The 10,147-nt window shown below is 39.5% G+C and overlaps 1 protein-coding gene across 1 annotated transcript; it reads left to right on the forward strand.

The window, feature by feature from the left end:
• The first annotated feature begins 1,695 nt into the window (after positions 1-1,695).
• On the forward strand, positions 1,696-6,219 carry nkain5 (sodium/potassium transporting ATPase interacting 5). Its single transcript, XM_030785196.1, has 6 exons — positions 1,696-1,749; positions 4,575-4,712; positions 5,052-5,132; positions 5,467-5,664; positions 5,866-5,926; positions 6,146-6,219. The coding sequence occupies exons 1-6, from the start codon at positions 1,696-1,698 to the stop codon at positions 6,217-6,219; spliced, it is 606 nt and encodes a 201-aa protein (XP_030641056.1).
• Positions 6,220-10,147: the final 3,928 nt, after the last annotated feature.

The raw sequence follows: 10,147 nt of genomic DNA on the forward strand, positions 1-10,147 counted from the left end.
TTATGATAACAGTCTTTGATAAATCTGTGGCTTTACGGCTAGTTCTCTCAAGGCAGCGTTCACCCTCAGGACGTCGCAAGACTCTCTCTCTCTCTCTCTCTCTCTGTGTGTGTGTGTGTGTGTGTGTGTGTGTGTGTTGGGGGGGGGGGGGGGGGCGCTGCGATGTAGCAGTCAGCAGGACTGCTGGGTTTGTGGATGGGTGAGCTTGTTTCATGCCGGTGAGGTGGGTGACTTCCATGTTTAAGAAAGCGTATTCAGCACTTTACGACAGGGGGGCCTTGATACTGCCCATCTGTAGCATTTATGTTGGACTAAAACACACACACACACACACAGCAATTATCTTGATCTCCTCAATACTGTTGGATAGGTATGTAATGTGCTACTGTGGCATAATTCATATTTACTATTACTGGCAATCTTACTTAATTATTTGTGTTGTCACATAATAATTCACCAAAAGAGACAGACAAAGAAATCTAAAATGAGCATGAGCTGTGCATCAGTTGGAAGATGCTATCAAGGAAGTAAGGAGCATATTTCCAGGGGAAAGATACATTTTGACAAAATCTGAGGTGAAGCATTCGGTCGCCTGAACTGCCAATGTGCAAACCATTCATCACATCTCCACCTACTGAGAGAGAGAGACCGAGAGAGAGAGAGAGAGAGAGAGAGAGAGAGAGAGAGAGAGGGGGGAGGGGGGGGGGGAGAGCGCTGTGGCGGACAAGTGAAAGGTAATGAAGAGAGACAGGTGAACGTGGTTTTAGGAGCATGACTATAATGTTCCTTTCTGCCTCTGATGGTACACCGCCTAAATTTCTAATTGTATTCAAATGAAAGTTTAGTTAGTATTATTATGTGGTAGGTTGGCGTTCAAGGTCAATACATACGCAATTCGTCTGAACACAGCTTCGTCACTTGACACGTCCACTGTTTTTTTGTTGTTGTTGTTTTGTTGTTGTTGTTGTTTTTGTTTGTTTGTTTAGTGTGTTTTTTTGTTTGTTTGTTTTGTTTCGTTTGCTCATCATTCAGCAACACGGAGTGCCTAATGCATTCTGTTCCCCGAGTGGACATCCAGAGGCAAGAGTAAAACTCAGCATAACGTCTGATAGAGAGCCTTGCTCTTCAAGAAAGGACGTTAACAGCCTAGTCTGCATAGGACCTAAACTAATCGCACTTTAGCTAACTCAGAAGCGACATAATGACGCTGTCAGTGGCGCCTTTTATTCAATGTAGAGAACTAATTATAAGTACGAAAATATCGTAATTTATTCACGTTATTTTCAATGAAATGATCGGAATTGCTTTAATGACCAACCAAAGTTTAATGGACATCTCTGGAGAGTAGTTTTTGAGTTTATGACAGCAGGCTTCCCACGCCTGCACCGTAGGTCCTCAATTGCTCCACCTACCGTTGTAGTTTGAGAGCGCAATGGGTGTATGCCACCCTGCTGCCCCTCCCTGGAAATACAACAAACGTCTTACTCCATCCATCTCCACCCTACCCACGCCTGCACTGTTGCATAGCGTTTGTGTTTTCAAATCACTCACGGTCCTGAACACGCTCTGCCGTGCAGAACATATTTTCGGAGTAAACATTCAGCTGACTGAAAAATGAGAACGCTGGATATGCCACTCTAAGCATCAAGATTGCGACACATCGATTATCCGCGGGTTGCTTTTGTGACGGAAAGAATGGGGTGCTGCTCAGGCAGATGTATGCTGATACTCCTATGCAGCATACAATTGGTAAGCCCGTCAGCTATCTTTATGTCAACAACAGAAAAATCACATTTTCACTTCATGCTACTGCGAACAGATGTCATAGTGTGCTAAATTTGGGAAGTTTCTTGATTGTCAGACAGTCACGCAGGAGTTAATGTTATCATGTTAGATTGTAGCCTATAGATTGTTCCGTTAACTTATGAAAACTGGGGTTTAGTTTATCAGCCAATTCGCTTGTGTTTATTTTCGTTTTCAAATTCAGTGAAATTCATGTGCCAACAGTTCGAACGAGCGCAAACCTCAACCTCCCGCTAAAATCTGGATTTGACACGCTGTACTGTTCTGAAATGCAAAAACTTTGTTTGTCGTACCTAACTCAGCCTCAGTTTAATAATACACTTAATCGTTCTTTTTTTCTATTTCATTCAACATTTTATTCCAAATCTAAAATATTTATATTTTTGTGAATATGTGATAAAATATAATGTAACATGTACAAATGTGATAATCTTATTTTTCCTCTTTAACAATGCCATATTATAATATCCTAATATGCATAATTCACCGTTGACCTCACAGCCACTTTTACGATTTTTTTTCCCAAAACATATGTAAAAACTCAGTCAATGATTGGAACAAACTAACTTAGGGCAAAAAAGGTCGCTTGCATGTCCAATCAGCATACATATTTTAGGTAGTCTTCAGTCAATATTTGTTGTTTACATATTAAGAGAAGTCGTCTACCACTAGTAGTAATACTCAGCATCAGTACGCAGCATGGACTTTCCCATATGAAAATCTGACTTCTTATCTAGAATTATAAAGATTATCAGATAACTCTCAATGCTGGCTGAAAGCACATACTGTTGATACTGATATATACTGACGTTATCAACACAGTCCTTTTGATCTAACCGTCATATGATCGAATTATCCAGTGACTGTCTTTGACACACCTGTTAGTTTTTTTTATTTTATTTGTTGTCTTAAATGGCCTCATCCCTCCTAGTAGTTGGCAGAACTGTAAACAATGAAAAGGGCAGTGGTCTGGTGTTGTGTTTCATCAACATCATGTGGTGTGGAACAGTAAAATTCCCTGTAAGAGAAGTAACAGATCTCTCTCTCCCTCTCTCTCTCACTCTCTCTCTCTCTTTCTCTCTCACTCTCTCTCTCTGACTGTACAAGGCTACTCTCATTCAGCAAGTGGATGTTTAATGCAAGGACTTAATTACAGTCTCTTCTATAAAGTGTACTAATTGGGATGTGAGTGTACAGTTATCTCAACATCAAATAGGTCAATATCTCTACTAGTACAGCATGTGTGGGAGGACGATTGCTCGTCTTTTTAATGGAAGACCACATTTAGAAAGACTGTGTTATTCTCCTGTATTCTGTGTGACCTTTGTATGGTATTTAATACTGACAGGATCTCCCATATTTCTAAACAGGTGAATATATGTGAGTCACACAGACATCATAGATGCAGTGCATTTATGAATTCCAGCTGAATGCAATCTCCACAGCCCACCTGCCTCGGGTTTATTTCTGTACATGTTTGTGTTAATAGATGAAGACTCAGGATAATCATGGCCTTTTCATGCACAATAATGGATGAATATGTTCAGAATAATTGTGCTGTGAATTTGAGGTAGAATATTTTATATATATATATATATATCTTTTTTTGTTGTTGTTAAATTAATGTGATTAGCTGCAGCATGTGTTCGAGCTCACCAGGGTGGCAGGAGTTGAAAAGCGGAACCTGATGACTTCATGAAAGGAAAAAGAAAATGGTACATTAGGTTTCTAAACTGTTCAGAGTTGGGAGACTCTGTGTACAGAGAAGCTTTAAGAGAGGCTTGGGAAGTCACAGGTGTTACACTGCTGATTGGTGGCATATTAAAAAGAGGACACACAATACAAAGTCCATTACTTGTCGCAACAAAATGAATCACTTAACATTAGCCATATCTGTATGATCAAATATAGCCATATCAGAGGAAATAAAAAATAGGAAAGAGTATTCTACCAAAAGCAACACACCAGACCTTGTTTGTGTATGCGTTTCCCGACAGTGAGACACTCGGAGATGTTATTAAACCGAATAACAATCTCACGGATGCAGCGTTTTTCCTATATCGCACCTTTAGGTTCCAGGAGCCTGTAATGTAAAACAGAACATCTGGAGCGTGCGACACGATGTGCTATGAATTTTTCATCAGGAGGGGAACCTGAGGGACTTGTGGATTGAATGCTGCAGTGTAGTTATAGAGGGGGATGGGATATATGGAAAGGGGGGGGGGGGGGGGGGATGGATGGTCAATAGGATAGAGACTGTGGGCCCTGGTTTTATGACTGCTCCGGAGCTCCTCATGAAAGGGAGCATAATCCCCCGCTCCCACGCCCAGCGCCTCCCACTTGACTGATTGAGTGAGTGACCCTGTAGGAAAGCGCTCATCTCCTCGCTTATGCGCTCTCTCTCTCTCTCTCTCTTTCTCTGTGACATGCTTTGTCCCCCCCTTAGATCTGTTACCTTGGCAACCCGGAGTGAAAAGCTTGCATGTGCAAAAAATAAAGGCAGGGTATTTTTTAGGAGGAGGAGTCGCTAGGATCATTGTAATCTGTTCACAGGAGATATTGTCTGTTATGTGACAGGGAAAGGGCAAAGAAACAACAAGAACAAAAAAAATAGATTGAGAATTTCACCACTGATGATTCTGAGAAGCTTTAAATTTGTGTATTTACATCCTATTTTATAATCTCCCTTCCCCCCATCGCTCTCTCTCTCTCACACACACACTCACTCATTTACTCTCTCTCTCTCTCTCTCTTTCTTTCTCTTTCTTTAGATTACTGCCCTGGAGCGGCAGGTGTTTGATTTTATGGGCTATCAGTGGGCCCCCATCCTGGTGAACTTCCTACACATCATAGTGGTCATCCTGGGCCTTTTTGGAGCTGTCCAGTACAGGCCACGTTATGTTATACTGGTGAGTGTCTAATCTCCTAGGCAATCCAGAATAAGATGATCACCTTACAGCAAAGTTTAGTTCAGTAACAAGCACCGTTAATCTACTTCCAGAATAATTCACAGGGATATTAAAATTTTTAGCAGAAATTATTTCTTAAATAGATAGTAGTATGTTGTTATTACTTATAGGGAGTATTAATGTGGATGTGTTCCTCTGTCTGTTGTTTAGAACAAAATTAACACCCTCACTCACAAAAGTATATACTTTATTGCTTCTGGTTAATCTGAATGATTTTGATTCTCATTGATGTAACATTGATGAATGACACACTGTCTTGTCTCATTACCTCTTGACAAGTACATTGTCTGGACTCTGCTTTGGGTTGGATGGAATATCTTCATCTGCTGCCTTTATCTGGACATAGGAGGTCTTTCCAAGGTTAAGGACTACTTTATCTCACTCATTAAATGAATGACTCACTGTTTTAGTGCCATTTAAACATAAGCACATTCTCTTAATAGCTGACTAGATTAACTTTAGCTACTGCATTATCTTTTTTTTTTTTCATCTGTAAAATGATGCTAACATGTGTAAATGATGTGAGGAGATCTGTGTTAGTATGTTAAGCCTAAGTTATTTATCTCTGATTGTGAAGTTTTACATGTCCTCAACCTCTCACTTAATGTCCTATTTAAGAAACAGATTTAGCAACATCAAGGCAGGTACTTGTGATTAGGTGTATTTACATTGTTGTTTATGAATACCATTTCAGGACAGTGATTACCTGTCACTTGGGATTTCTACACACCGTTCATGGTGGAAGGACAATGGGCCGGGATGTGACGATAAAAACATCCCAGCCACTAGGTGGCAGAGTGACGACAGCTCTTTTCTCATGTCTGAATTGACCTGTCTGCTAAAGTATCAGTACATCGAGGTTCTGCACAGTGCTCTGCAACTGCTTATCTCTGTGAGTGCAGGAAACACAGTCGTAAACATTTACTGACATCTCACTTTCTTTTTAAGCACAAAGACTGAGGGCCCCCCCCCACCCACACACACACACACACACACACACACAGGCCCACACATGCATGCCGTGCCTGTGCATTACATACGTGTGTTTCGTTAGGATGTAACGAAAAAAAATCTCTTCTCTTTCTCTCTGCAGCTACTGGGATTTGTGTTTGCCTGTTATGTGGTCAGCATCTTTAACGACGAGGAAGACACATGTATGTAGTCGAATTAAATTTTTGCTGCATACTCACCTTCATCTTCCTCTCTTTTAATCCTTTATTTCTTAATTTTCTTTTCTCATTTAAAAAAATTACGACCTCACCCATACCACCATGCTTTGTTTATGTATTTTTTTTTTTTTGTCTGATTATTTGCGGGGGGTTTTCACGCACTCTTTTGATTTTCTTTTTTTCATACGCTCGGTTGATTTTCAGTTGATTTCATTGATGGCTTTGATCCATTTTCTGACATAAATGACAAGGAGAAAGCTTCCCATCTCTTCCTGTAGGACGGCCATCCCACTGTAAGTGCAATTACTTTGCCCATTAAAACATCCTGCACAAACGTTCTGTACAACCAGATAGGCACATGAAAAGCACCTCAAGAATACTGTACTTTCGTACTAAAAGCAGATAAGTGTTTTTGTGCGATTGTGTGGAATGCATTACTGTTTACATACGGTCTTACTGTATTGTGAATGTTACTTTCTTTTGAAGATTTATATAAGTGAGGCCAGTCCTACCCTCTACACAGAAGATCTGGGACAATGAAAAGAGGAGAGGAAGACATGTACTCTGAAGATGAGATGAGCAAATGAATTCAGGAATGACAAAGCATCTTGTGTATTACTCATCCTATCATTTAGCTGGTATTTGAACACAGAATCTTAAACCCTTATCTTCTAACCAGATCACAAGAGTGGCTTCAAATGGATGAACTGTGGTAACACTGTTTTGACATCGCTTTGACATACGGTAACCCCACTGTGGCAATGTGTTTGCCAGGCAACAATACAATCTCTCAGCAATATTCAGCTTTGGCACATGCTGTCTTGGACACATAAACAGGTAAATCTTGTTCACTAAGAGTGTATCAGATGTGTTCCTTAGAAAAAGAGAATGCAGTGAGTTGTTCTGCGTGTTTCCTCGGAATGAATTCATGGCAGTGGTGAAAAATAACAATAAGCTTTAGAAATAATTGGCACATTTTTGGTGTAGTAATAGTCCTGTGGTGATATTATGAAAATGTCAAACTTTGGGTTAAAACAAATTGCTGCTGGACTTGACCCTCAGGGGTACCCTGAGCCATATTTGCATCTGTTTATACCTGTGTGTATGTGCAACCAAGTGTGATGGTTGTGTCACTTGACAGAGTGGAGAGGTAAGATTGTGAATATACATTTGAACACTTGTAAATAGTATAAAAGTGAATAAATGTCTGTAATAGTGATCATTTGGGGGTTTTTTTTAAACGACAGTTTATCTTTCCATTTTTCCATATTTTTTTTTTTCAAGTGAAGCAAAAATTAACCCGTAGTTGTTCATTTTGATTATTATTTTTATGTGATGAAGATTATTTTAGCACTATACTAATGATTAAAAAGTGTACATTGTTTTTGACTGAGTACAAAGTTTTATCCCAGAAATTCCAAATTACATTTCAGGAATGTTAGCGCCCCCTAGCTGTGGCAGCAGGGACATACATAGGCAAGGCAGTTCTGATGTGCCTGGCAGTTCACTGGTGTCAAGGCAAACCAGGGATTCTCAGTCCAAGCCATGGGGACCCACCATACTTCACATTTTGGCTAATCCCTAAAACCATATTTAGTTAAGGAAGCCAAGGACCCGAGAATCAGGAGATAAGTTGAATCAGGTGTGAGGTGTGTCTGTGCTGGAGCAGAGCAAAAACATGCTGTCTTATGGGTCTCCAGAAGTGAGAACCACTGAAGCAGGCTTCTTGGTCAACTCATAATTCACAGAAAAAAATCATAAAGCCTTTGGCAAACACTGTATGATTATGTAACTGTGTTTGACATCTATGGTTATACACATCCGTGGTTATGCACTGTTTTACACTGTGAAATAAAAATGATTGTTTTTTTTTTTATTATTATTGATCGTTTTACATCTTGTTTATGTCAGTTAGGGAGTTTCAAAAAAATCAGGGTGTCCAAAAATGTCATATTTAATCCTTAAACTGTTAAAGTCTGAAGTTGAAAGGTTTCAGGCAACCACTCAATTTGAATACAGGATGTTCTGGGTGTACCGATTATGTAAATATGGTTCCACTATTACTCATAGCTAGATTATTTTATTTTGGTTGCTCCATTTTTAATATCTAGAACTCAGTTGAAGTTCTAAGAAAGGTCAAAAGTAACTCTTACAAAGCATCAAAGAATCAACAATGAGTAATACACAAGTTTCACCATAATCACACAGTCCGGTATACAGGATTAAAGACACTGAAAAGTATTAAGACTCACAAAACAAATATTGCTGCAGCATAATGCTTAGTCATGAGGCAAACTGCTCTTTTGTGTTGGTAGAGAGAAACAGATAAAACAGAAATGAGTTAAATCATATTGAGTGCAATAATTTATGCAGGCAGACAGACATCCACTCATAAATACACTGAACGTATGCTGAATGTTAATTCAACAGCAATGAGGAAGCAGTCACTCTGAGAATAGGAGAACTCAAATGGGAATTTCTCTTCCTTAACATCCTCTCTCTCTCACACATCCTCCTTGTGTCGTGTGGATCGTCTTTGATCCTGTCAAGAACTCTATGAAAAAGTGCTGCTTTCTGCATTTTCAATTCCCCGGTTGCATTATTAAACCTACTATCCCTTAGAAATTATGCTCTTAGCAAATGAGAAGGTGAGGCAATTGTTTAGTTGTGTGATGTAAACATACTATCAGTAAGAATTTATTCAGTTCAGTAAAATAATTATACAAGGTATAATTCAGCAAGTGCATGATTATATTACATGTAAAGAAAACTTCCACTGCAGAATATGAGCACATTAGTTATACTCTTAAGTATTAAAAAAAACATACGCTTTAGTCTACACTGTATCTCTTTGTCTTTTGATTCATATATAATTCATTCATTGTAACGAAAATGGTAACACATGTGAAATGATGAATCATAGCTACACATATACGTGTCTTCAGCTCAACTGAAACATATTTGAAAACTGATATGAGAATGTGCATCTGCCTTATGTCATGTTTTACTGTAAGAAAACAAGACCTGTGAGTTTTGAATACAAACATCCTTGATCTGTTTTGCGAAAACATACCTGAAAAAGTGATTTAGACAGTAACAAAAACATAAGGCATTATAAAACTTGGAGTACATCAAAACAATAATTTCCTGTGTATCCTAGATTATGGGATAACTGAGGAGGAAATATGACGTGTTCAGGAGTCATAGTCTCAGACAAACAGTGCAAGTCCTCAAGGGATTTGTAGCCCACTGAGGGATCAGCAGTATCTCTCTGTCTCTCTCTCTCTTACACACACACTCACATACACGTTTGTGTTCATATCCTCCATTTCTGGTTGCCATTAGAAACAGTGGGTGTGCTTATCGCAGGTCCTCAGTGAGCTCCTAGTCTCTGTGGTCTTTATGTGAGAGCCATTTGATATCTGCACTGTAGCCTGGTAAAGATTGAGAGTAACTAAAATCTTGTCTGGCCTTTGCTAATATACTCAATACGTCCTTTTATAATGGCCTTTACTAGTGTGTTAGTGCATGGACAGCCGTGCTATACAAATGTATGTGAATCACTGGAACGTACCTATTTATTTTGGCATGCTTCGTGCAATCTTTCATTCACATGCAAACAATACCCGATGTTTAAATACAACATAAACCAAATACCATTCGTGTCAGAAGTGTTCCCCGTGCGGTTGTTATAGAACATTGTGAGGCCCATGGTACTGTATCTTCCTCATTCTGCAAACGAAAAATAAACATTGAACCTGCAAAAGGACAAATGGACACGACGAGAGAAGTATTCGGTCATAAAAACACACTTTGTTAAGTAAATACTTCAGACAGTACACTCACACACATACAGTCTCCCGTTTCGGACAGAAAAACGAAGTTAAGTTATGGAACACGTTTGTGGAAAAGTTGGAACGAATTAACACAACAGTTCATCCCACCATGAGACAATGTTCATTATTCCAAATGTGTCATAATCCGCCACTAAACCGTCAGTTCACACAACCATTTAAAATTAGATCTACTAATTACATGATCAACGCATGACCGTGGAGACGGTATTCAAGAGATGATCCCGAGAACACGGTTTCATAGTTTTGTAGCACGTTTTCAGAGTGTAGCCGTCGACTCCGCATGGCCAACCGGTACCCGTGACGTCAATCCCCTTTGCACAGATCCCGGATGGAGCTGCCATTGGGGGGA

This window comes from Chanos chanos, chromosome 9, assembly GCF_902362185.1.
Source record: "Chanos chanos chromosome 9, fChaCha1.1, whole genome shotgun sequence".
NCBI classification, from domain to species: domain Eukaryota; kingdom Metazoa; phylum Chordata; class Actinopteri; order Gonorynchiformes; family Chanidae; genus Chanos; species Chanos chanos.

Excerpts from the sequence above, each read along its gene's own strand:
- nkain5 (XM_030785196.1), top strand. The coding sequence starts at position 1,696 with ATGGGGTGCTGCTCAGGCAGATGTATGCTGATACTCCTATGCAGCATA. Across the intron at positions 5,665-5,865 it reads CTCTGCAACTGCTTATCTCT|CTACTGGGATTTGTGTTTGC; the intron begins GTGAGTGCAGGA and ends TTCTCTCTGCAG. Across the intron at positions 5,927-6,145 it reads TAACGACGAGGAAGACACAT|TTGATTTCATTGATGGCTTT; the intron begins GTATGTAGTCGA and ends GTTGATTTTCAG.